The 26,889-nt window shown below is 44.0% G+C and overlaps 2 protein-coding genes across 5 annotated transcripts; one reads left to right on the top strand and one right to left on the bottom strand.

Moving 5' to 3' along the window:
* Window positions 1-782: 782 nt before the first annotated feature.
* On the bottom strand, window positions 783-14,733 carry scyl3 (SCY1-like, kinase-like 3). 3 transcript variants are annotated; one of them, XR_015101380.1, is made up of 15 exons: window positions 6,648-6,883; window positions 5,720-5,911; window positions 5,270-5,455; window positions 5,076-5,189; window positions 4,842-4,898; window positions 4,654-4,756; window positions 4,382-4,493; window positions 4,215-4,292; window positions 3,530-3,669; window positions 3,257-3,438; window positions 2,987-3,158; window positions 2,746-2,910; window positions 1,522-2,180; window positions 1,106-1,301; window positions 783-1,033 (listed from the first exon to the last, which is right to left on the bottom strand). XR_015101380.1 is itself a non-coding variant. In XM_086115654.1 (15 exons), exons 3-15 carry the CDS (start codon window positions 5,882-5,884, stop codon window positions 1,236-1,238), a joined length of 2,199 nt encoding a protein of 732 aa, XP_085971780.1. In that variant the 5' UTR covers window positions 5,885-5,911; window positions 10,597-10,730; window positions 14,599-14,733; the 3' UTR covers window positions 783-1,235. The 3 variants fall into 3 exon arrangements, 2 of the variants coding, with proteins under 2 accessions (XP_085971780.1, XP_085971779.1); XM_086115654.1 differs by lacking the exon at window positions 6,648-6,883 and adding exons at window positions 10,597-10,730; window positions 14,599-14,733 and having other exon boundaries at window positions 783-1,301; XM_086115653.1 differs by having other exon boundaries at window positions 783-1,301.
* Window positions 7,946-15,403, top strand: lpxn (leupaxin). 2 transcript variants are annotated; one of them, XM_086115656.1, is made up of 9 exons: window positions 7,946-8,016; window positions 8,721-8,788; window positions 9,341-9,396; window positions 9,897-9,987; window positions 10,697-10,912; window positions 11,492-11,665; window positions 13,218-13,299; window positions 13,450-13,526; window positions 14,622-15,403. In XM_086115656.1, the coding sequence occupies exons 1-9, from the start codon at window positions 8,004-8,006 to the stop codon at window positions 14,886-14,888; spliced, it is 1,044 nt and encodes a 347-aa protein (XP_085971782.1). In that variant the 5' UTR covers window positions 7,946-8,003; the 3' UTR covers window positions 14,889-15,403. The 2 variants fall into 2 exon arrangements, with proteins under 2 accessions (XP_085971782.1, XP_085971781.1); XM_086115655.1 differs by having other exon boundaries at window positions 13,378-13,526.
* Window positions 15,404-26,889: the final 11,486 nt, after the last annotated feature.

The raw sequence follows: 26,889 nt of genomic DNA, 5'->3' as shown, positions 1-26,889 counted from the left end.
CGCCTTACTATACATGGTCGTTTTTTTCGGTTAAAAACACCTTACTATACATGGTCGTTTTTTTGGGCTAAAAACGCCTTACTATACATGGTCGTTTTTTTCAGCTAAAAACGCTTTGTTAAAAACGCCTTACTATACATGGTCATTTTTTTCGGCTAAAAACGTCTTCCTATTCATGCTCATTTTTTTCGGCTAAAAACACTCGACGATACATGGTCGTTTTTTTCGGCTAAAAACGCCTTACTATATATATACATGGTCATTTTTTTCGGTTAAAAACGCCTTACTAACAGTACGTGGTCGTTTTTTTCGGCTAAAAACGTCTTCGTATACCTGGCCATTTTTTTCGGCTATAAACGCCTTACTATAATATACCATGGTCGTTTTTTTCGGCTAAAAACGCCTTACTATACCATGGCCGTTTTCTTCGGCCCAAAACGCCTTACTATACATGGTCGTTTTTTTGGGTTAAAAACACCTTACTATACATGGTCATATTTTTGGGCCAAAAATGCCTTACTATACATGGTCGTTCTTTTTTGGCTAAAAAAGCTTTACTATACATGGTCGTTTTTTCCGGCAAAAAACGCCTTACTATACATGGTCGTTTTCTTTGAAATCCTGAAATAAATGAACTTTACTACCACAGCCAAATTTAAAGAGATAGAAATTGGAGTTTTTATATTGGTTCTACTCTTGACATGAGCCAAACGTACAATATTGACTAACTGCGCAGTTTCTGTCCACATTAGAATGCACGACAAAATCCGGGAGTCACTCAGTGAAATCTCAACATTTTAATAGGCCTGAAAAGAGAAATAGAAGCAGGTTTCTGGACAGCTTTATTATTTCACCAGCAACCCCGGCCCCCTTCCCCAAAAAAGCCACTAATAAATTAAACTAACGCACACTTCACATTCATTCAAAGTGCAACAAGTTGTCTTGGCATCAAACCTGACACGGGATTGATCGATCCGGATCCTCACGTGCCCTTCGCGAAGCTGTCACTTTTTTTTCTTTTTCACCATAAGTTCTGTTGGCAGCATCTGTGTCAGTTGGCAAACAATTAAGAAATGGCTTCATTTACACCCCCGCCCCACCCCACCTGTCTGATCAGCTTTGATTCGTTCCCGTTGAACACGTCGCTATTCTTGCATCGAAAATCAGAGTTGGTACATCTTAAGCGTTTTCTTTTCTTTCTCCTTTTTGGGGGAGTGCTCCAGAGTTGGTAAATGTCATCCCCAACCATTTTCATCCTCCCAGTTGAGTTCATCCCCGTCGCCCCAACCGTCTGCTTCCGCCTGCGATACAGAAAGACACGTTTTCATTAGCCACCGGTGATTCGAAGCAATATGACATTTCCCGTGTGTGCTTTATCTATCCTCCCATTTTGTACACTGCTTACTTAGTGCAAGAGGCGAGTCAAGTACATTCTGGATCGGTACAGGCGCATGAGCCTAAAGTGCATTTCAACGTGGGAGAAAGACGGAATTACCCGGCGACACCCCGTTGTCCACTCACCTCAGTCACACTGGCGGCAGCAAACTTGTCAGGTAGCATCGCTGCCGTCGCGTCCGCAGCCGCGTTGTACGACGACGGCGCGGCGGCATCGCCGCTCGCGCCGAGTACGAGCAGAGGCGAAGAGGACAGCTTGATGTCCGGCACCATGTCCGCAAACAAATCCAGCTCCGGGTCTATTTGCTGCTGCTTCTTCACCTTGATGGTGAACTCCTCCCCGAGACCTCCGGCGCCCTTGCGGTACTTCGGACCCGCGTGCTTGGGTTCCATCGGGGATTGATTGGCCGGTCGTGTTGTTGAGCTTAGTTTGAGAGGTTTGGAAGCTCCCGGTCTTCGTGGCTCAGTGGTTTGTCCGACCGGTGGTGTCGTCAATACGACAGGAGCTGCAGGAGAGGACTCGAAGGTGGCTTCGGTGTCCTCAAAGTCATCCCAAGGTTCTTCTTCAGCTTCGGCAGTCTGTTGTGGTCCGGCCGCATTAGAGGCCTCGATGAGGATGCGGACCGGCTGGCTCTTTCGGTCCTCGCTCTCATCTGGATCGCTCCAGTCAGGCCAGTCCTCCCCGCGGCCTTTGGCTGAGTGCGCCGCCTCCTCCGGGCTGGAAGAGTCGGTGTCGCCGGGCTGACCGAAGCCATTTAAGGGGAGGAACGTCGGTTTACTGACATCTGCAACACAGACACACCTGACTGTTGCAAAACGGTTTTATAAAAGTGGATCTTTACAGCCACTTTTATGGTTGTCCGCATGATTGTTATTTTTCTTCCTGTTTTAAAAACTACAAGGCTGAAGCTAGCAAATATCTTGAGATTGAATTATTCTGCTAACTTTGCACTATGACACAACAATGCCAATCCAGCATACTATTATTTGTCCACTGTAGTATCTGTGATTGCACAAAAGTGGGGCCTGGCCTGGTGAGAGACAACGAATGAGAGGGTATAGACGGCTGTTAGCTTAGCCGAACTGCACGTCGAGCGCCAGTTGTGGCAATAGCAGATGGTGTATAAATAAATTCAGTGTTTCTTTCTTTGGCTACCATTTGTTCAATAAAGGGTTCAAAGTGCCCTGACAGCTTATGCGTGGAAGAAACCACTCGCAAAGCCATTACAAATACTATCGGTAGACGTAGCCTGAGATGACAACTACAAGAACTGAAAAACAAAATGAATTTTGAAGAAGAAAAAAAAAAAAGCCCGCAAAAGGAATTTGCACCCTCCTAAATTGTCCTACCTGATGTCGGTTCCAGCGTGTAGTTTCTTGAAATCTCCCTCCTCCCCGTAAATCGCCCCGTGTTGCCCTTAGCCAGGTCTTGAGGCGGTTGGGGGAACAAATTCAAAACCTTGCAAGGCTGCTCCATCTGAGGGGAGGAGCCTCCTATGATGTGGATGGGCGACGCTGCAATCGCAAGAAATCAACATTCGGCCGCCAAATTGTCGTCTTCAACTCTTTGGATTGTCTTGTCTTGACTTACTTTCCGGCGTGGCCTCGGCCGACCTGCTGAACTTGGGAGACGAGCGTTTAAAGACTTTAGTTCTCTCCCCCCCGACCACCACCTGAGCCCCGAGCAAAGGCACCAACACCGCCAGACTCTGCAGCGTCATGGCGACCAGAGCGTCGTTGGTGTCTCTCATCCCAAGCAAAACCTACAAACACGTTGGTCGATCAACATCACTTGTACACAGTGCATCTTCATGAATATATGAGTGGGCGGAGTCAAACCTGAAGGAAAGTCACAAGATACCTGAGGTAGGATCTGAATCTTCAGCTCCTCGTGGGAGAAGAACTGAGCGTAGATGTGGATGTTCGCCAACAACACCATCCGCACGTGTTCCTCGTTGACTTTGAAGAGTTTGAGGAGCTGCGGGATGACGTGTTTGCGGTAAAGGGCAGCAGACAGCAGGCATTCTTCCCCACTATTGCAATCTGTTCCGGGACACGAGAAACTTGTAGGGACCCGAATCTCTCGGAGCGTCACGCCGGCCGTGCTTTTTCTTTTTTTTTTTTGTCACCGTACCTTTCTTTGGCTTGAGGAGATACGGCAGAAAGCTTTTGACCGCCATCGGCTCGGCAAAGACCAGGGAGTTGAGGAGCTTGGGGACGAGGCGTGCAGCGGTCAGCTCCTCGGGGAGGCTCTGGACTCTGTCAAGAAGAAACCTGCGCAAACGAAAGAACAGAGCCGATCCATGTTAACCGAAGTAAAGCAATCGCTTTTTCACATAGAGACAGACCCCCTTGGTAAATGATATCATCACTTAGAAACTGCATTTGATATGTCCTTGTGTACTCTCTGTGTGATATTAAAATTGGTTTGATGAACTGAAACTTTTGGATGCAAAGAACACAGATATCAGGAAAAGGGCAGATAACATTTCATGAACGCCTAAAAATTACTACAGGGCCCTTGAGTGTCTAAATCACAGGTGTCAAACTCAAGGCCCGGGGCCCAGATCCGGCCCGCCACGTCATTTTATGTGGCCCGCGAAAAGCAAATTATGTGTGTGCCAACTTCCATGACCCTTACTCAAATCTGGACCGAAATGTCAAATTGTCCCATGTATTAAAATAACTTTTTTTTTTTAACCCTGTTTACACTCACTTGGACAACAATTGAACAAACAACAGTTGCCCGATTTCAAAACTACGAATCCATCCATCCGAAATTGGAATGCAACCATTCAAACTCGACTTTCACTCCTCACTTGAAGAACTCGTTTTTTTCTTCCTCCGTCTTCAGCGTGAGGCTGCTCAGAAAGTTCGTCACTTCCAGAAAGTCGTTCCTGCGCACCAGAACAAGCGCGGCGGCGTTTAAACGGCTTATCAAACCGGCTGGGCGAGAACGGCGGCCACGCAACCAGCGAGCGCCCACCTGAAAAAAACATGAGTCAGCAGGGAGCTGAGGGCCGGCCGACAGGAGGGGTCAGAGTTCAGCGGGCCCGCCTGCAGGGTCTTCTGCAGACTGTCGGACAGCTCCTGCGACACTGGATGGAAAGATGAACAAACGCCTTCACGTGGGACACATATTTGACCTTTATTAACCCTTTCACGCACCTTGTAACCAGATCACATGATCAACCGTCCACTGTAGTAACGGCTGCCCCGGAAAGGGTTAAATAAAATGCGTGAGGTCACTTTACTCACCGTAACTGTTCAAGAGAGGCAGGAGGGTCTCAAGTACGGAGCCAAAAGCGTAACAGTCCCGAGAGTGGGCGTGTTTATCTGGAAGCATTTTAAAGCCCTCCGCCTGAAAACAACAACATCTTTCTTTAGGAGCCCAAAAAGTCGCCTTGTCATTGCAATGGAGGGGCGGGGATGTTTGATATGCTGACCTGCTCCTCTGGTGGAACACAGCTGGCGTCTCTCACGCTCTGAATACTAACAAGAAACTGCAAAACAAGCGCACATCAAATGTCATGCAGGCCAACGTGTGTAAAAAAAAAAAAAAAAAAATCTTTTCAAAAAACTTTTTGAGAGGGGAAGTAAAAACTTATGATGAGTGCGACGAGCCACTGCACGGTCAATTTCATTTGCTTCTGTGTCCTTGAAGGTTTGCGTCATCCTACCTCCGGAGTCGCTTCCGAGAACTTGCAGACTGTCTCCATCCCTCCCAGTTTCCAATGTCCATCTTCACTGACAAATACAGACGAGATGCACACGTTGTTGTGGCTCGATTTGCCCTGGTGGTTCAGGACAAGGGGTTAGCAAACAAATTGTTTTTTTTTTTGGGGGTTTTTTTTGCAATTTGAAGCTCGCTCACTCTCTCGTGCAGAAAGACAATGGCTTGCAGGAGGTCGTAGATTCCGGCGCAGATCTCTTCAGGGGAGAGCCCGTCCAACTGCTGTTCCAGCGGTTTGACGCGCTCCGTCACCAGGTGGACGCTGCCATCCTGAACCGAGCAGGACAGGAAGCGCAGCAGGCACGGGTGCCTCAGGGTCTTCAGGTGCTGCGGCAGGATGCCAGTTTCATTGCGTTCAAAACACAGACGATTAGCTTTCATTTCAGGAGGTTTTTAAGTGTCTGTTTTCTGTCCTTATAATAATCTTTTCACTTATACTGTATATAACACAGATACATGTTTGGATTATCGATAAGACAGCGGTGCGCTCAGACATGCGTCCAAATTCTGGTTAGCTCGACACCGTAGGAACAGATCTTCATCCTAAACACGCTTGGTGAACATTTTTTTTCTTTTTCGAAATGAACATACCTTCGCCGCTTTATTGACCTTATCTTCATTGCCGCGCTTGTGAACAAACACAGAAGCGGCCCTTCCGTCCTGGAGCACCGCCGAGAACATGGTGAGACCAAAGGGCAGGCTCAGGAGCGGCTCTTCCGGCGTGCAGCTCCGCACGGCGCTGCTCTCGGCGCCCATGGCCGCTCACCTTCCACCGCACCGCACCTGAGGGAGGGCATGTGCAAAGTCATTATTTTTCAAAATTATTCAGCCCTCGTCTCGAGTAAACAAAAGCATACTAGCCTAATAAAAAGTTTTTTTTATTCCATAAGAAACAAACAATTCCATGAACATTGTTGGCTTTCAAAGGGCACAACGGCAATAAAATTCAACAGTGCGTTATAAGAAACCACTGATTTCCCAGTGATGTTTAACTCACACTTTCGACTGATTTGATGACATTCGCTTGTGCAAGGAGAAAATGGGAAAAGATGCCAATAATGTAAAGCAGTCCCCCATATCTACAGTGACCTGATCTGAAAGATTCTGAACTCTTCCCTAATATCTCTGTCTTTATTTGACACTAATAATGCCAAAGACACGAATGTGTTATAATAATAATAATAATAAAGGTAGATACGCACTACTAGACACTTTCGGTTAGAGTAACTCAAGTAATATTCATGCAATATTACGCACATATTTCTACAATGAACCGGGATTGTTTATTCTCATATTTATAACCTATAGGTGAATTCTGTTCCTTCATATTCATGCAATTATGAGATTACTTTGGGCAAGTCCTACAAACACGTCGAACAGAATGCGGTTTTTTTTTGCCCCCCAAATAAGAGCGAGCCGTATTTCCGCAACGTGGGAGACGACGCGCAAAGAGCCCATGACTTAGCCACCATTGCGGCTGTCAGAGCAGCACATGGAACACTTTGCAACCGTCGTTTACCTGTTAAGACTCCACTGGCGGCGAGGACGTTTGTAGCCAGCCTCGCTAGTTGCCTTACCAGCTGGCCATTGCTACGACTCGCCGTAGCCCGGGTCACGTCCAAACCACCATACGTCGCTTTACGAGTCTTATTAATTCACGCGAGTTGTATCAATAGTCAGTGGTTGTTGTTTACAATAACGAAAGAAACTGAATGGCGTTCATTCCGATATTGCTAACGCGTTGTAAACACGGACATTTCCGGTATAGATGAAACCATCACACACGGGGGTGATACGTGCACGTTTAGAAATCTTTCTCACATGTCTGGTTTTGGACCTATTAATACAGCTATTTCTATAATAATAATTACTGTAAACAAAAACATTTATTGAGTGATTTTAGGTGATAAAATAAATCGGGAGGAAATATGAACCTCTGCCTATTTTCAGTGTTGATGGTCTCGTCTCCAGTGGTGCGAGTTGTGACGCAATCGCTGCCATATGGTGGCCAAGATTTTTTTTTTAATTTCAGTTGTTATTAAACTTATTCGTTTTTAAAAATTAAAAAAACATTTTCAATTTACGTGCGTGGGACGCTTTTCAAATTGCTTGTGCTTTTGTGCTTCAAGAGGTTTGAAGTGGAAGTCCAAACTTTTCTTTGCAATCATGTGTTCTTTGTGCCATTACAAGTTTAAATACAGTATTTTGAGTAATACTGTGCTCGTGGAATGAGAATTAAGCAGAATAACCCACCCCATTTTGCTGTCCAAGTCTTGATCCAAGAATCTTATGCGACACTGCTCCCTGCTGTTGACTTTTAACAACATCAAAATGCCCACGGGCTGTGTTATGATCGTCACGTGACTAAAGCCAGAAAAACAGGCGAGCTGTGTCTAATTATGTATGTTGAGTGTTACGCTGGGGGAAAAAAAATCTTTGGATGTAGATGACACAAAATCCATTAAAAAAAACCACTACAGAAACGCGAGAGTCCAGTTGCCTCCATTCAACGTTTCTGGTATACAATGACGAGGTTGACAAAGAATCTGCACAGACAGAAAAAAAAAAAATCCTCAAGCACTTTGTTATTTTCTAGAGTGATACTGTGATTAAAACTGACTTTGATAGATCTGCTGTTTGGAAAACAAAATAGAAAAGTCGGTCAATGTCCCTTTTTATTTTTTGTGACAGCGTTCACAATATGTGCAAATTATAATGGGTGATTTTGATTAGAAAAAAAACCCTGTGATTTCAGAAACAGAACAGAAATATCATCAGAGGAAGTGAAGACATGACTTGCGGTTGGTTACTTCAGCAATAGCGGCTGCAGTGAGGGGGAAAACAACAACACACACATCTTCATTCTGTGAGAAACATGGACGAGCTTGGTAAGACAAATTCTTTTCTGACTGATTTTCAGCGATTTCCAAATAAATCACTTGTCTTTGATTCTGAGGCAAAGTGATCTTACGTGATCATGATTTCAAACAGAACTTTAAAGTACAGACAAAGTGTACATTATGGTATATAAAATAAGTCCTTTACTGCTCTCACTAACATCCATGTTGCTGTCGCACTTATAATATCTTGCAGTTATCTAATGCTAAACTTAATGTTGCACATTCACAATCGAATCAGATTCAGTCCCAAAGGTTGTGTTAAGTTAAATACAATTTCAGGGGTGTATTAATTTAACATGATTTAGCAATATGAGAAGGGCAAAATATTTAGAGGAGGTTATTCCAGAATTAAAAAAAAAAAATTGTTAGATTAAATTATTCTCATTAATATCAGTGCAGATGCGCCAAGCTTGAGCTCAACACAGTTGCGTAGTTTCCACGAGATTCTTTCAGCAAGTTTTACTTCTGTAAAAGGTGATGACATCATCTTCCTGAGGAAACCTGTTGGCATAAATTAACTTCAACGAGATCACGCAAACATCTCTGCCCTCCGAGACAAGCTTTACAAAGGAAACGCAATCATACCCTCCGGCTCAACCTTCAATACCAAAAATGGAAAATCATTGGTTGAATAGTTGATCGCGTATGCCTGAATTTCAGTGAAGAGTTTGAACGTGTTTTTTGTGTTCCAGACTTGCTTTTGGAGGAACTAGCCCTCAATCCGACTGCTTCAGAAGGCAGCAATGCAACCCTGAAAGAGGTAGAGGGACGTAAAGCCTTTGTTAGCATCAGCTGTGACCTGGCCCAAGTGTGATGTGTTGTTAGCTAGTTAGCTAGCGATACAAAAAAAGAAAAAATGCAGCTTCTCCTTGGATGGTCTGCTAGCATGGCCGCTAGAAGAGTGCCTCGTGGTCAGCTGTGAGTGTGCGCATGTCATGGACGAGGCCGAAAAGTGAGGTGGAAAAATAAATAATTAAAGCCCGATGTGAGGTTAAGCAGCTCGGTTGGTGTCGGCCACGACGTGCACATCGGCTTCGCATTGACAAGGCCGCTTGAGTGCCTCGTTGTCAAAGTGTGGAAAACTCCCACAATGTTAGGATATATTCCAGCAGCCGGAGGTGTAAGCGGATATACTTTATATTGGTGACGAGATATGTGTCTGCATCTGAGAGTGGAGCTCACCCCTGATAAAGAACTTTTTTTTTTAACATTAACTCTCAACCACTTCACTTAAACGTTTGAATAATGAAATATGATCATTTATAAGAAAAGCTGACTATTTTGTTCGTCTACTTTTATTTTTTTCTCGCAGGTGTCAGCTGCAGTCAACACTGGACCTAAAAAGGGATCTAACCTAAGACTTTACAGGTGTTGACTCTCTGAGTAACGTCCAAATATTGAACAAATGAAACCTCCACAGTTGGAACACAATCCCTTTTGTTGATGTCGGCTCTACTTGCTCAAATGTTTTTCTTCTTTCTTTTGCGCATTGAGGTCTTTTTTTTTTCTTCCAGCGTTCAACTTCTGCCATCATAAAACATTTATTTGCCTACAGATATTTTTTCAAGTAATGTAGGTTAAAGCGGATCAGAAAATAGATGGATGGATAATATACTTCGCATAAGGGTAGAAAACAAAAAAAAACATGAAAAAAAACTAAAACAACAAAAATTTTGCTCTCGGACAAAGAAGACTATAGTCCATCATTGAAGCAAAACAAGACGATCCCATGTAGTTCTATACGGTGTGCAGTACATACTTTAGTCTACAGTTTAGTTTTGGTCTGATCTTATCTCAACTCTAATTGCCCCACGGGTATAAATAAAGTTTTCTGAATCTGAATGTCTCGCCCTCTTGTGGAGTTTTAGTGAGCCGCCTCTTCCTGAGGCAGCTTCCCAGGACTCACCCACCATAGAACTGGACTCCATTTTGCAAGAGCTGATGAGCCTGGGATCAGAGGTGAGTGTTGCATTACTTAGCGTCTTTCACACAACTAAAGTCTGAGTCTCCGATTTGGCCTTTCTGTGTGTGGAGTTCTCCCAATGTTGCCTTTTGTGTTTTCACCAACTTCCTCCAACAAAGGTGTGTCTATGTGTACCCTGTGATTGACATGGCAACTAATCTGGGGTGTACCCCACGTCACGCCCCGAAAGTCATCCGGACAGATTCCAGCATACTTGTTAGCGTGCAAAGAATAAGCAGAAGAAAACAAATGGGTACCGGGTTCGATTCCAGCTCCGGCCTCCCTGTGTGGAGTTTGCATGTTCCCCCCGGGCCTGCGTGGGTTTTCTCCGGGTGCTCCGGTTTCCTCCCACATTCCAAAAACATGCATGGCAGGCTGATTGAACACTCTAAATTGTCCTTAGGTGTGAGTGCGGGCGTGCATGGTTGTTTGTCTCTGTGTGCCCGGCGATTGGCTGGCAACCAATTCGGGGTGTCCCCCGCCTACTGCCCGAAGACAGCTGGGATAGGCTCCAACACCCCCCGCGACCCTAATGAGGATGAAGCGGTTCGGAAGACGAATGAATGAATGAAAAAAAACCGAATGGGTAGCTTAACCGCTCTCACCAAGAGGGGGCAGCGTTGTTCCAACATGGACACTGATGTCATCATCACTCAGCTGACTTTTGAGCAAGCGACTCATGTCTGGCCTCCTCTCTCCATTTAGAACGCGGCATCGTCACAGCTTTTACCAGAGCAGTCTGTTGAGAAGAAACCAAAAGACGGTCAACGGGATTTCGATGCAAAGGCTTCAGCCGGGAGCAGAGATACGGACAGTATCGATGATCTTCTCGGAGGACTGAGCACTGACTTGGAAAAAATTGGAGTCCACACAGCAGCCAAGGGTCGCTGCGCTGCCTGTAATAAAGTGATTGTGGGCAAGGTACTGGAAGGCTTGAAAATACATGTTGCTGTCGAGTGTGCGGGAGAGCATTTCAGAAACATTTGCGGACACAAAAAAGATGCCGTAGTGTGTGAGAACGTGTGAGTAAAAACATAACAGGAGTATAAGAGCGCTGAGCGAAAATGCTCTCAGTAGTGTGAATGAGAGAGTTACGGCCGTGTGTGTGTGAGGGATTTGAATTAGTGTGCGCGAGTGAAAAAAAAACTTGAGTGTGAGAGCGTCCCATTTGTGTGTCTAAAATGTTTCAGGAGGTTGTGAGAGCGGAGGCCCGGTGGTCCAGTGGTTAGCGCGTCGACCTCACAGTGCAGAAGTCGTGGATTCGATCCCGGCTCTGTGTGGAGTTTGCATGTTCGTGGTGTGTGGCTTTTCTCCGGGTACTCCGGTTTCCTCCCACATTCCAAAAACATGCATGGCAGGCTGATTGAACACTCCAAATTGTCCCTCGGTGTGAGTGTGAGCGCAGATGGTTGTTCGTCTCTGTGTGCCCTGTGATTGGCTGGCAACCGGTTCAGGGCCCTTCTTACATATGACAAACTGCTTCTTTGCTGTCTTGTGTAGCTGGTGGCAGCATTGGGTGAAATGTGGCACCCGCAGCACTTTGTGTGTGCTGTGTGCAAGACGGAACTGAGCACCACGGGCTACTTTGAGAGGGACGGACGCCCGTACTGCAAGGAAGACTACGAGCAGCTCTTCGCTCCACGCTGCGCTTACTGCAAAGGGCCCATTGTGCAGGTCAGAGGTCATTCGTTCAATGACAGCCGACGATATTACAGCAACAGTCGGCAGGGATCGGCTGAAATACTTTATGCACCAGCAGAAGCTGATTTTGAAATTGAATAATTCAACTTGAATCATTGCATTGAAAAATGAATTTGAATGAATCCGTTTGGAACTAAAGTCCATCAAACTTGAAACTGTATTTAAACTTATAGAATGCGTTTGATGTTCTTTGAAACTGTATTTGATCCTAATCGATGATTCAGTTCTGCATATTTTCCCACTCGGTTTTCTAAATACAAATTCAGTTCAGTTCCATCCGGTTATCCATTAGTCCGTATTAGCAGACAAACACAAAACTCACACTCACGCCTACGGGCATTTTTGAGCTTCGATCAACATAACATGCATGTGTGAGGCCTCCTCTATCGGTGACTGAATGCGTGTGATTTTCAATTTTGAGCCTGCCCTGTCGAGTGATGTGAGACTCAGGAAATCAGAGAGTAAAGTGCTTTTAACTAGCTAACCGTTAGCCATTGTACGCCTTGAGTGGCTGGTTGGGGTCAATTGTGGAAAACGGCAAGTCGCGCGTGAATATGTATGTTTCTTTTGTCACATTTGTTCAATAAAGCGGTCGAAAGTGCAGCTGCGGCTCCTGTGGACAGATTACAATTCGTTCTAGCTCGTGCTATGCGCTATAATATATTAGCTAATGATGTAGTGTTACTTAAGCCAGTTGTGCTTTTTTCAGTCGGCAAATTGCACATTAGCTTCTTTTATCAAGTGTGAAATGATCTCAAAGATCCCTTTAGACCAGGGGTGGGCAAACATTTTGGCTCGGGGGCCGCATTGACTTTTAAAATTTGACAGAAGGGCCAGGTCAGCACGAGCTATGGTACATTAAAAAAAATAAACTGCATTTGTTGACAGTCCATATCAAACATCAACAGAACAAAAGCATGAAAGTACTGTATTAATATACTTTTTTAAAATGACGACAGTGTTGTTGATGACCTATTTTAGCCTGTGCATTTCTGCAGATGGGTTGTGATGAGACCAGTAGAAGTAGAGCGATACAGAGGTCCTAGGTGGTCGAAAAGATCCCGCCCCCCCCTCCCTGTGTTCTGCAACTTCAAGTCAATGCACCACCTGGCGGTGAAATGCCTGTCATTACAAGTCCAATTGAAATGAATGCAATCATTCACATCGAACCTTAATTGTGGACCGACCTTCGGCGGGCCGGATTAAAAGGACCAACGGGCCGGATTCGACCCGCGGGCCGTTGTTTGCTCACCTCTGCTTCAGACGTTCGAAAATTGTTGCCGGCCAATCTTAGGGCACATGTGGACAAACAACCATTCACGCTCCCATTCACACCTGAGAAAGATTTAGAGCCTCGTGTAGTTTTAAATCACATGATATACTGTACTCCTCACATTTCATTTGACTTGTACCGCATACCAAAAGTCAATCAGCGGGGATGAATGTAACATGTCCAGGGTTTGATAATACGGTATAATTGGTCATGGGAGTACAATAAGTAATATGTTGATATTTGCTGTTGCAGAACATCCTGACAGCTCTGGACCAGACCTGGCATCCAGATCACTTTTTCTGTGCACACTGTGGAAATTTCTTTGGAGATGACGGTACTATGATGAAATCCGCTCAAGGGGCCTTCTGAAAAAAAGGAGCAAATGACATCACTAGGGAACGTGTGTTCAAAGGTTTCATGGAGAAGGATGGGAAGCCTTATTGTTCCGGTGACTTCTACCGCCTCTTTGCCCCCAAGTGCGCAGGCTGTGGGGGGTCAGTGACGGAGAAGTACCTGACGGCAGCCAACGGCACGTGGCATCCGGAATGCTTCGTCTGTGCGGTGAGCTCCTCATCCTCACGCATACATAGTTACCTCGCCATCATCTCTCTAAAATCCACTCTGCAGTCTTCCATCCACAGTGTTGGGACAGTACAAATACTTTGTTACTACACTGAAGTAAATTATTTTCTTTTGACTCCTTACTTTTTTTTTCAACCTCAGCAGATAGCGCGATGTAGAAAAAAAATGAGAGTTAAATAGAGAGAAGTAAAGTCAACCCGCTGTTGCGATCTTGAGTGATGGAGTGCGGGTCTTGAAGGACCAGTAAAAAAAAGCTCAAAAACACAGGTGTAAAAGTCAAGGCTCGGGGGCCAGATCTGGCCCGCCATATCATTTTGTGGCCCGCGAGAGCAAATCAAGCATGTCAAATTCCATGATGCTTGCTTAAATCCGAACCAAAATTTCTAATTGTCATGTAATCCACAATAACACTCATTATTCTTGACTTCAGATTTTTTTTTGTGCGCTGTGTATGTAATATGTGGAGGGGATTAAACATTTATATGGTTTCCCAAAATTCATAAGGGCCCTCCAAGGGAAACAGTAACCACAAAGTGGCACGTGACAAAAATGAGTTTGACACCGCTGCTCTAAAACGTTTGGCGATTTGAGGAACTCTGCTTCGAAAACAGTGAAAGAGATACCGTATTTTCCGCACTATATGGCAATTCGGAATATAAGGCGCACCTTCAATGAACGGCCTATTTTAAAACTGTTTTCACCGCATTACAAGGCGCACGGAATAGAAGCTACGATAGTGGCTGCGGTTGTGTTATGCATCCACTAGATGGAGCTACGCTAAAGGGGAATACAATACAATTTGGCTTTATTTATATCGAGCATTCACAACCGCTGCAGCTGTAACAAAGCACTTTACAGAATATTTGAAATACTATGTCCAAAAAAATCGGAATATTGATCCGTATATAAGGCACATTGGAATTTAAGGCGCACTGTTTTGAGAAAATTGAGTGCTTTTAGGTGCGCCTTATAGTGCAGAAAATACGGTCATCACAATCTCTACTCTGACTGGAGTCTCTTTACACGTGTATCGATAATTCTACGTACTCACTGTTGCCAGCTCTGCCTTTTCAGGACTGTCTGAAGCCCTTCTCTGACGGCCGCTTCATGGAGCTGGATGGCCGCCCGCTGTGCCAGACGCACTTCTACACACGTCAGGGCACTTTGTGCGGCAGTTGCCGTCAACCGATCGTGGGCCGCTGCATCTCAGCTCTGGGCAGCAAGTTTCATCCGGAGCACTTTGTGTGCGCCTTCTGTCTGCGGCAGCTCAGCCAGGGAATCTTTCAGGAGCACAAAGGCAGACCGTACTGCTCCATGTGCTTTAACAAACTCTTTGTGTGATGTGGAAAGGCATTAAAAAAAGGGCAACGCAGCTTTTGCGGGCTTAACATTCGAAACGTGCAGTTAGTCACTCAAACGATACGGCAAATGCAGAGTTTTGCTCACTAAGTAAAAGTGTCACTCATTTCTGTGCTCCGGTCTCCTATTGCCAATTTGGCTGTTTATTGGTATGTCTTCCAGTGGAGAGTTCAACATTGGACAAGTGGAAACTTCGTTTGGGGAGCGATGAAGCAAAGTGAAACGACACAATATCTGGCGGTCTGATGGACGAGTTATATTTAGCGCAGAATATTGTGTTTGCACACTTGTGAAAAGCGACAGAGATCCAAGTTTCATTTGTTCCATGACCACGCTATCACTCAAAACACTTGTGTTTTAAATATTTCCCTTTTGAAAAGAATGGAAATGCATTTAATTATTTTCAACCTCCCTCCAGCAAACCATGATGTGTCTCCTTTAATGATACGACTGGCGCTGTATACAATTACTTAATAAAAGCAGAGTAATGGCATAAATCAATATAATTTCCATGTATCCATCCAAGATCCGAATTGCTTATCCTTAAAGAATTGAATACTTTTTGCTTCAATTAAATGTACATTGTGCTACTCCTTGTGGTACGTACACCTTGGCGGTAGGAAAATACAGAAATACAGATATACTGTACATGGGGACAGAGGAGATGTCACAACTCAGCTGTAATATGACCTCATTCTTTGCAGAGAACAAAGAATATATGCACGTGAGTATCGTCGTACTCATCTGTCTACATTTGTTACTTAATCGATTGTGTACAAATAGCCGTTGCTTAAAGGGTTATAACACCGCCACGTAGATGCTACATACTGGTTAGAGCGACGACAGAGTTTCCCGTTGTGTTAGCATTAGCATGAAGCTAGTGGACTTAAAGGCTAAACTGTGCCGTTGTTTGAAATCCAAATAACGATGTACATGTCATCATTTTTGGTGACACACTAGCTACATTCAGAAAAATGTTTTAAATGGGCGGTGGGAATTTTATTCCTTGCTAGCTGCCGGCGCGCTAACCGGAGTTTCCTGACTGACCAACTGGGTCTCGACGCACGCACCTCACCCCGCAGACAGCCTCTTCATTCGCCACACAGACTCCTTTGTAGCCGCATGTGGAAGATTGATGAAGGGGCTCAAGTCAACAAACTCGTTTTTACTGTTGGATGGAGCGTCCAAACATCACTGCGGTGCTCAAACAACTCATTCCCGGTGACGAGAGATGGATCAGCCACTAAGTGCTTTCGTGTTTTTTTTTGGGGGGGGGGGGGGGTGGGGAGGAAAATTGTAGCACCAATGTACTTTGCACATTGATATGATTCATTTGTTACAATGAAAAATTACACCGTGTTGCAGTTCGGCAATTCAGAATAGACCATATATGTTATCGTATGTTATTGCTGATTAAAATATAGTGTTCCCCCTGATATATTGTGGTTCAACTTCATCCGCTCCATTTTTTTAGCAGATTCTTTTAAACGTGGGAAATCAATATTCTTTTCACAGCTCTTTTCCACCTACAAGGCACTCAATGTGCAACACTGACTCCTCCCAACCCACAACCGCTGAGTCGGGAGATGACCACTTTTCCGCTGAGCCATACTAGACAGCATTGAAAACTCTTAAATATTGATTGAAATGCAGTTTTAAATAAAGTCCGTACACTGATTGTAACTTGATTGCCAACATGATATGCATTCATACACACAAGCGACTCAGCTACAGTGGGCGATCGTGAAAAAAAAAGTTATAGTTGGCAAATTATACTGGACTGTAATATCTTTCAGTGAACCATGAAAACATGGTGCGATTGTCAAGGAAGAAGTCAAGTGCGGCACAGGCAGGGAATGGGTGATGATAAAGGAGAGAGTGTGCGCATTCGAGAGGCTGTTGGCAACGACAGCACGATTCACCAAATTCATTTCGATGACAGAGACTCTCCGCGCTTGGCTTTCTAGCCACAGATACATATGAAGTAGTATTTATATCGAGATATATTTACATGCACCATTTTTTTTTGTTCACATGACCTTTAAGAAATGTAATTATTCATGATCAATTTTGTTTGTTTGAAGAGCTTTTATTGGCGTAACGTCACTTTAGAACAACCTTATAACGTGACCTAACTGCGCCTTGAAGTTGACTCGCCCAATTGCAGTGGAGGCTGTGCAGCGCCGCATCTTTAGCTGCTTTCGTGCTTCGTTTTTGTTGGCTCTTTGAGATGCTTTTTTTTTTTCTTCTAGTTTTTCTCTGGACCACTCGCTCAGACTCGTTTTGTGAGCGCCTGCAGAGGTGAGCATTAATCATGCTGTCATCGCTCTCCTTTTGTAGTCTGTGAGTACCACTTGAGCCTTTGCATCATGGAAGAAGTGTCAATACGGCGTTAAGTGAAGTCCAGCGATCCGACCGGCCTACTTCAAATCGCCAAATCATGTTTTAAATTTTGCGCGCATGATGCTGTCAAGAGCAAAAGTACAGGAAAAGAGACAATATAATTTTGTAAAATAAAGTAATAGTCTTAAATAATAGGCCTATAGATTTGATGATGAATACAATTATTTCACATTTGAATGTATTCATTTTTGGAAATGAAAAATTAATTTGAAACGAATGAACTTAAATGTAAAATAACTGAAGAAGAGACTAAATAGAAAATGTAAATGTAAAATAATTGAGCTCTCGATATTACAACCATCAGTCAAAAAATAAATAAAATAAAGTTAAATAGAGGAAGAAACTGTGAATTAATTAACGGTGAAATATATGAATTGCCCATTAGTTAATGAAACTGAAATATTTATTCCATTAATTGAATTGTACCGGTTCATCATTTCAGCACCCATTTCTATATTTCACAACCTTTTTAATGATTGAATAACATTTACCTAACTGATTTTGTCATGACTCAGTATAATTGTATTGAATTAACTACGTACCTGTTTCACGACTTCCACTTATTAAATAAATGATTGATTTCTTTTATTATTAGATTTTTTATTTTTTTTTGCACAAAAAACCTCCATATGTGAATATTTTTTTCCCCATCTCCACATTAAATAAAAAGGTCCAGTTTCGCGCAAAACACCGTGATAGCGTATGCAACTGAAATATGATATGCGGGACTAAACGTCATGTCGAAAAAATGCCCCCTCAAAAAAAGAATTTAAACATACGACTGCTGTTTTACGGTGGACTCGCTTACACGTAGTTAAAGGGAGCAAACATGAAATGTGAGCGTGGGTCCTTTTTAAAAGGGTGCTGAATAAAGGGGCCATGTGTGCGGAGAGGAGAGAATGGAACTCAGGTGACATTTACAATGGTGAACCGGAGGAGGAACTGATTTGGGGAAGGGGGGGCAGGAGTGCATCAGACCGTGAGATGCTTAGATGGGGTTTATGTGAGGGGCATAATGGACACTGTGGGACACAGAGGGCAAGGAGGTGCAGCCGCAACCTTTGCTTGAACCGCTGAAATCCAATCCGCTTACCTCGACAGACGCTTGGACAAAGTTTGTGTCCTCTCGCCAACACCGGGATGGCGACGGCAGCCTGACACGGCAAAATAAACTAAAAAACCAAAACCTCGATGGGTTACATCCAGCTGGCCCTGCCCTATCCTGGAAAACGACAGCTTATCAATATCTATCCATCCATTATCTGAACCGCTTTATCCTCACAAGGGTTGCGCGGCGTGCTGGAGCCTATCCCAGCCGTCTTCGGGCAGTCGGTGGGGGACACCCTGAACCGGTTGCCAGCCAATCGCAGGGCACACAGAGACGAACAACCATCCGCGCTAACACTCACACCTAGGGACAATTCTGAGCGTTCAATCCACCTGCCATGCATGTTTTTAGAACGTGGGAGGAAAGCGGAGTACCCGGAGAAAAGCCACGCAGGCCCGGAGAGAAAATGCAAACTCCACAAAGTGAGCCCGGAGCTGGAATCGAACCCGGTACCTCTGCACTGTGAGGTTGACGCGCTCACCACTGGCCCACCAGGCCGCCAGCTTATCAATATTCAGCCTGTAATTGTCAAAGGGATCCATCCATCCATCAATAAACCAAACCGGAAACAAACCCATGAGCCAGGATTATTATTATTATTATTTTTCCTTCACTAAAATGTAAATCAATATGAACCTGATTTTTACATCACATGTTGCTCTATTTACTACCTGGTCTATAAAAGTTGCTTTCAAAGTGCTGAATAAATTCTTTCAAGCCATCCAATGACGTTGTTGGTCACCCTACTCTCGCCCAATGTCGAGTTTTTCGAGAAAAGTCCGTCTGGAAAATAAATTTGAATTCATTTCCCACATTCACGCTTCTCATAAGTCCAACTTTGATGCACATAGTTAGCTCAATCAATCAGAGGATGGAAAAATGCCGTTGTCACTTTAATCCAACTTGCAGGCCTTATTTGGATAGATCTGAACAAAAACAACTACTGGAACTTGGGAGTGTAACTTTCACATACCTTTCTCCAAGAGAGCATCAACATGAAGCAGACATTGAAAAGTCAATGACATGATGAAGTGGAGACAAATTATTGGCATCAGTACAGCTGGGCAAAACCTTCAGGTGACCACAAGTGTTTTCTGTTTAACCACAAACAGACCCCCCCCCCCCCCCCCCCCCCCTCCAACTTCAACACTTCGGTAATAACTTCCAGCCAGGGTGAGCTGCTCCCACTTTAGCCGTGTTTTCTCTGGTGTCACTGCAGGTATCACACCTGATACCATGACTGCTTCCTCTGTCCAAAAGAAACATCGCGCTGTTCTTGGCCTTACTGCTAAGCAACTGAAACATCACACACACACACCTATCGCCTCCTCTGTACACTCACGGATTCTTAAAACTGTTTTTTTTTTGCTTTTTATGGGTTGAATGGAGTCGGCTCCCAAGTGGCCAACACGATGTGAGGTTCTTTGGAAAATGACAAAAAAAAAAAAAAAATGACAGCAATCTCATCTTGCCAACAGCCCCTGCCAATGATGGACCTCCGCGCTAAACATACAGTGGCGGTTTTGTGTCAGACAAGTGGTAAGACATCAACCACTTAGGAAAAAAAAATGCGCTCCGTACTCCTTTTTAAAAGAAATAAATTACTAGCAGCAAGGTACTAAAAACATAAAAAAAATAAAAATAAAATATATATACTGTATATATATATATATTTTTTTTTTATTTAAAAAACATTGGCAGTGAAGATTTTTTTTTTAAATCGACGAAGTAAATCATTTCTTTTACCGTCCATCACTCACCTCTGTGTGATGAAAAGTGGCACCCTCGCAACTCTTCTCTCCGGTCTCGACTGCGATCGCCTCGGCTGACGCTGGCAGCGGTGCTGTTGCAACTGGCAAGCGTGTCTGGCTCGAGCTGTTGTTGATTATGTTAATTCAATTCGTTTTCCTCTCGCCTTCTCCGCTCCACCGGGATCACTGCTTTTGCTCCGACTGCTTTCAAGTCGAAATAAAACATAACAAAAAGACGATGTCAAAATGGGCAGTTCTTTGTATCAATTTTTATTTATCGACCCCTCCCACATTCTTGAAACTTATTAAAACATGCTTCTCAAACACACCGGAAATGGATTTTAACACAAAAAGGTGGCGACTTTGTCGTGTCCGTGTAAAGACGTGTTGCCTTTAAGAGGCTGGCCTGTTCGGGTGGTATTTGTGTTTCGGAGAACTGTGTCCCCAGTTGTTCGCTGAAAAAAATAAACCTACGCGATGTTTTGGCGTGCTTTCGGAAACACGCTAAGATGTCATATAATGGCGCCATAGCCCTGTCTAATAGGAAAGTAGTACATTGGTGTCAAGAAATTATGATGAAGTGATACATCCCCTCGAGAGACAAGGGCCCATTTTTAGTAACATGGCTTTTTTTTGGATGCGTGTTTGGTGTTCAATGCTCTCGAATTTAAGTTCTCCGGGAATTAATTAAAAAATGATGACATCATTATTATATGTCGACAGGTACCACGTTTTTTTGTTTTTAAATCTCTCAAAAATTTCAAACAGCGGTGAATTTGGTGAGGTGCATCAAATGGAAACCCTTTGTTGGGCAAACAGGGGCACGTCTCATGCAAATTACTGTTATTTGAAACTGTTTCAGAATCATAATTTGTGGTACAGTCAGAGATGGGCACTTGACCATATTTTACCGGTCTGTCCTCCGCCCATGACCAACGTACCCTTCCGTTATCGTCCCTCCGTCCTTGTCCTCTTAAGGCACCTTATTCAGTACGTCGATGCCGCAGCCATTTTGAATGCGGTAAAGTGAAACAAATCGTAACGATGCTTCCTCCTTGGAGATGCATCATCAAGCATGGATCGGGTGTCTGTAGGCACTTTGTTATGTTGTCTGACTGGACACTACTTGCTAGTGTTCCTATTAAAAAAACACTGTTGAGTGAAATAGCCTGTTAAAAAAATACAGTTTTTGGCTACACTCTGGTCTTGTTATTTTGCTTGCCGACATCACATACTTAACCCGGTTAGGGATGATTAAAGGGAGGGACAAAATCCCACCTCCGTCCTTGCTACATCTGTCCTTTTTAAAAAGAAAACTCTCATCCTCCGTCCCAAAAATGGGCATCCGTCCAGGGCTGAAGGATGGACCGTTCCATCCCAGGGACAGATTTGCCCATCTCTGGGTACAGTTACGGTTAGAATCAGTGGTCCCCAATGCCTGGTCCGCAGGCCATTTGCTCATAGTCCGGAGAAAAAGAAAAATACAACAACGTCCCGATCAGGTGAATGCCCGTCATCACCCACCTGACCACTGGAGCCAAGTAAAGATGCTGACTTCTAACACTTATCCTCCAGAGCTAAGACACAGACAGCGAGTAACAAGCTAACGTTTTATTTTTTTGTCATTTGTAGTAGTGCATCCTCAAATTTTACAGTGGTTCGCCCACATGGTATTGGCTCGGGACGTTGCCCACAAAGCAAACTGGTTTGGGTTTCACTGGAAAGGAAGACACAGCGAGCTGGTTCTTACATTCTGTCAGGATGATGGATGGCTTCATTACGCTGCGTCACTGTGGGGGTGTACAGTATGGCGTGCCAGGGAGCACAAGGTCCAGGAAAGCCTGGGGGATCTGCGGCGCTGGTCGAATGAAACGCCAATTGGGAAGGTTGGAGATGATTTTGAGTGGCGGTGGGAGTTGAATAATAGGCATCGGATCAAAGTTGTCTCCAGCGCCACCATGTGCATTTATTGATTCAGTAGACAAGTGTATGGTAGAAGCCTCTGAAGCAGGTCAGGTGTCAAGGTTGAGGTAAGGTTACGCGGGTGTCATACAATGACCAGAACAGTTTAAAGGCTGGGACAAGGCCAGTTGCAGATACGCTGCTTATCCAAATCCACTGCCTGTGTGGCCGCCAGTCGAAAGATCATTTTGGAGATTTTCGCGAAGCAGTAATGGTTGCCTGTCATAACCCCCAACAGAACTGATCTGCCTCTTGAGGCTTAAACCATATTGTGGTTTGCTCAAGGCTGGGAAGGAGAAGGCGCAGCTAACGGTTGGATAGGTTACAGTCACATCAGAGCGAGTCAGAAAAGCAAAGAGGCAGAGCTCAGGAAGAGGTGTTGAGTCTATTTGAATTCCAAAAAGAAGGTCAGCTCTGCCCTGGGTTGCTCCCTTGCCAGAACTCAGCTGACATAGTGGAGCGCAGGAGGATGAAGGCCAAGATGTAAAGCATGCTGGACAACCCTACAAGCTGTAAGCCAAGTGAACAAACTTGAAGTCTTTTGCCCCTTTCACAATAGACATCGAAGTCGAGTGATGCCTGCTTCAAAATTTGAATCGCCATTGCAACATTGCACGTGTAACAGCCAATGAAAAATAGTCTGTCAGATTAAATTCATTCACACAACACAAATAATTTCTGCTGTAAGTGAGATCTGGTCTCTGTCCATCTCCAAGTGAGTGAGTGGCCTTTTCACATGACCCATTTCTCCCTCCCGCATCCGTCACAAATACTGAAATGTGCGGGGGGGCCATTTCAATATTACTCGGTGACAATGGGATTGACAATGCTATGACTCATTCTGACTTGAATCCAGAAATTCAGATTCAGCACTCCTTTTTGAATGGCCAACTCGCATCTCTAATATATCCATCCATCCATTTTCTGATCCACTTTATCCTCACAAGGGTCGCTGCAAGTGCTGGAGCCTATCCCAGCTGTCTTGGGGCAGTCGGCGGGGGACACCCTGAGCCGGTTGCCAGCAGGGGCCACAGAGACGAACAACAATCCGCGCTCACACTCACACCTAGGGACAATTTTGAGTGTTCCGTTAACCTGCCATGCATGTTTTTAGAATGAAAAACCCAGAAGGAAAGAAAACCCACGCAGGCCAGGGAGAACATGCAAACTCCACATAGGAAGGCCGGAGCCGGAATCAAACCTCTGTACTGTGAGGCCAACGTGGTAACCAGTCGACCACCGGGCCGCCAAAAAAAAAAAAAAAAAAGTTATCCAAAAATGCAACCTCGAGCCAACCACCGCCAAGCCGTACCATCCACCCATCCATTCATTTTCTATCCCGAGTATCCTCTTTGGGGTCATAGATGTGCAGGAGCCTAGCCCAGCTGACCTCAAGGTACAACCTGGACAGCCAAATCGCAGGGCACACAGAGACAAACATGGACTACGGTCAGGGAAACTACATTGAATTTTCTGTTAAAAAAAGGTAGCATAAATGGGGATAAAGTGGATCAGAAAATGGATGGATGGATATATTAGAGATGCGAGTTGGCCATTCAAAAAAGAGTGCTGAATCTGCATATGTCCACTTTGTAATTGTGTTTAAAAAAAAATACAAATTCATACTCGGAGCCGATTAGAGATTTAAAAAAAAAAGTACAAACCAAAGAGACCCACAAAACCAACACATTTTCATTTTTGGGTGGCCTTTTGGGGAAATGTGCAATTTTCCAAATAATTGTCTTCGAAATATTCTTCCCGTCTTTGGCCACATTATTGTGTCATGTCCAAAAGATACACAATCAACAGATGAAAAAAAAATCACTTTCAGTAAATGAATCATTTTGAGCTTAACTGCATGTATCGGTATCTTTTCGGTAGCCAATAACGCCAAAGAAACATTCTTTTTTTTTAATCTCCTTCACTTTTCCGCCATCATGTTCGTCTATGGAAATATTACACATTCAAGTCTCCATTAAAGGATTACAACTCCAATGACTAACTCTGTGGCTCATTTATGCTTCCAATCCAAGCTACACGTTCAGTGATACGATAATAACATGAAATGCGAAACACATTTCAAAATAGAAAATTCTTCCCAGCATTGATGGTCTGAGGTTTTTATTTTGATGATGTTTGATATTATAACATATAAAAAAATGTGAAGGACAACAGAGGAGGAGAAAACTGAGATGTGGATTTTCCTGAATGACCAAACCAAGCATGGGAACATCGAACGTTGATACTGTGTTGTCTTCTGTATTTAAAAAAAAAAAAAAAGGTGGAAAGATAATATTTTAGCGCCTCACAAATTCGGGATTGAAATCTCAGGACTCTAGTGAGGAAAAACGCTATAAAAATTGCATGGATGGAGAAAGACAAAGCCAAAAGCTAACTAGAGCTGCGATGTTGGTGGTTCCAGAGATTAGCATGAACACTGTTACATGCTAGCTGTTGCTACCTTAGCCACCAAAGCCATAAATTAGCTATATGCGCCAACGCACAACAAGAATGACAGAGTGACATCTAGTTCTTCACCTTCATAGATTCACGGCAGAGCGGGATGGCAGACTTGGCTTTTGCCTTACAAGCAAAGATTTGGGATGCGAGTGCTGGATGGTAACAGCGGGCTAACTCAACCCACTTCACAACAAGCAGCAATTTCGCAGACGGTGGACAATTTTTTCAAAGAAGAGGCTTCAAGCCGTTTATTGCCACCAGGTTTACTGTCAAACAAAACATAAAACAATGAGAATTACATGTTGTGTATTTAACCAAACTAACTAACTTTGTCTGGCACATGTTTGCTATCTTAAATGCTGACAAACAAACAAATACGAGCGTTGTCGTTTGGTTGCCCTTTCAGCGACAGATATTTAAACGCAAACGGTACTGCGTCCCACGTCGGCAGATAATGAAACAATATCACACATGAGGAAAGACATGCTTGGGGATCTTTGAGATATTTGTATTTGAGTTACAAGCATAGTCACAGAACATATGAAAGTCGTATCGCAAAGCACCCACTGCAATTCATAATCCTTGGGATTTTCTGACTTGAACGCGCGACATACACCTGGGAGCTGCTTTAATTTGTGAAAAAAAAAAGTATAATGAATGAATGTGTGGGTTCAGTGGCGAAACGGATCTGCGGTTATCCGAGTCTCAGGGGAGACTTAACGCGGGACCAAATCCAAACCCTCTCCCCGTAAGAACAGTAGAGTCTGTATCCTGTATGCTCAGATTACTTGGTAAATGTTACCATGCCAACTTTGGTGGACGGCGTGCAATATCAAAACAGAATCCAGTCACCCGCAGGTGTGTGCAGCGTGATGAGTGAGGGGGTCCGAAAGGGACTCGGACTCACAGCGGTGCGCCCTGTACCCAAAATACAGAAAACCGGACTCAGCGTCGGGCTCATAAATCAGTCGACTGTCTTGCTGTGCCGGCTGAAGAGTTTTGAGCTCCCTAGAGTGTAATATAAAGTACGACTCTCTCAGTGGTGGGGACAAATACTTCCTGACTATACTTAGGTCGATTTTTTTTCCACTTTCTACACCTAACTGCCAAACATCTATCAATTGCCACCTGAATTTAATGACAGACCACATTACATTGTCTTTTGTTGCTTTCGTTGATGCTTTCCTTTTGTTTGTATGTTTTTCTTTTTTTTTTCCTCCCCTTCCCAAGTGTACTCATAATAACAGTTTGTTCTTTTTATACATGTCCAAAACAAACACGCACATGCGCGTGCACAAATAACATTGTCGCATTTTCCAACTTCTGTGGATTTGGACGCAAAAAAAAAAGAAGGCAAAAAGAGGCAAACATAAAGAGTTAAAATCAATTGAGATCTTGATCGATTAAGGCCTTGCGACCGGTTATGATCATACTGTACGTTAAAGAAGGAAGGAAATAATTTATACAAAATACGGTGCTTGGTAAACTTGTTTTGCTGTTGATACAAATCCTGATAATCATAATTTAAAAAAAAACAATAAAAAAAGCAAGCGAAACACCATTAAATAGGATATATACATGCATGTTCCACTCAAGTCCTGTAGGTGGCAGTAATGCACATTAAAAAGTTGCTCACGGCGAAAAAGCTAAAGAAGACTCTTTGCTATCTTTTGCAGTCTGTCTAAGTTTCATAAATATAATCTGATCCACATGCTCTTGAAAAGTAATTTGTGCGTGACACATTCACAGTTGCAATGCCCAATAAAAGAATATCCTCTAACCAAAGGCAAACACAGCACCTGCACAACTAAATGGATGTCACGCAGATGCTCAGTAGCCTACTTGCGCATCCGGCGTGCACTCAATCACGTGTGCGCCGTTGCAGTTTGCGTACGTATGTTTGCGGCTCTCGGCGCATTAATGACATCCCCGGCGGCAAATAAAAGCGGCCCGAGCGTCGGCGCCGCAACCGAACCGCGTCATAATTCATCGCTTCTACGAGGTCTGCGTGGAGCCTGCAGAATGTCCGTGTCATTCTTGTTATTGATGGGACCACTTCAGTGGGGGATCCAGTCTATTTATTCATTTATTTTGGCACCTGGGGAAAAATAAAACAGGTACTTTACTATCGGTTTTACTTGCATTGCTAAAAAGATACTTTGGCCAACGTATATGCTATTGTGGAAGATGGTGGTTATCGGGAGACCTGAACCAGAAAATGAACAGAAATGTGCTAGTGGGTGAACAAGCGTGCCATGCATGATAAGCTGCCGTCCACTGTCATAACCGCTGTCCCTCA

The sequence above is a fragment of the Hippocampus guttulatus genome, chromosome 7, assembly GCF_054856545.1.
Source record: "Hippocampus guttulatus isolate MCC_2025c chromosome 7, RoL_Hgut_1.0, whole genome shotgun sequence".
NCBI lineage: Eukaryota > Metazoa > Chordata > Actinopteri > Syngnathiformes > Syngnathidae > Hippocampus > Hippocampus guttulatus.
Note: the sequence above shows the minus strand (reverse complement) of the source record. Positions and strands in the feature narration are given on the sequence as shown.

Bases quoted from the DNA above. Each gene is read 5' to 3' on its own strand.
- lpxn (XM_086115655.1), top strand. The intron at 8,789-9,340 runs GTAGAGGGACGT...TTTTTCTCGCAG, and splicing joins GCAATGCAACCCTGAAAGAG to GTGTCAGCTGCAGTCAACAC. The intron at 13,527-14,621 runs GTGAGCTCCTCA...CTGCCTTTTCAG, and splicing joins CGGAATGCTTCGTCTGTGCG to GACTGTCTGAAGCCCTTCTC.
- scyl3 (XM_086115654.1), bottom strand. From the start codon at position 5,884: ATGGGCGCCGAGAGCAGCGCCGTGCGGAGCTGCACGCCGGAAGAGCCG. The intron at 5,190-5,269 runs GTGAGCGAGCTT...CTGAACCACCAG, and splicing joins TTGTCTTTCTGCACGAGAGA to GGCAAATCGAGCCACAACAA. The intron at 4,494-4,653 runs GTGAGTAAAGTG...CTTTCCATCCAG, and splicing joins GCCTCTCTTGAACAGTTACG to TGTCGCAGGAGCTGTCCGAC.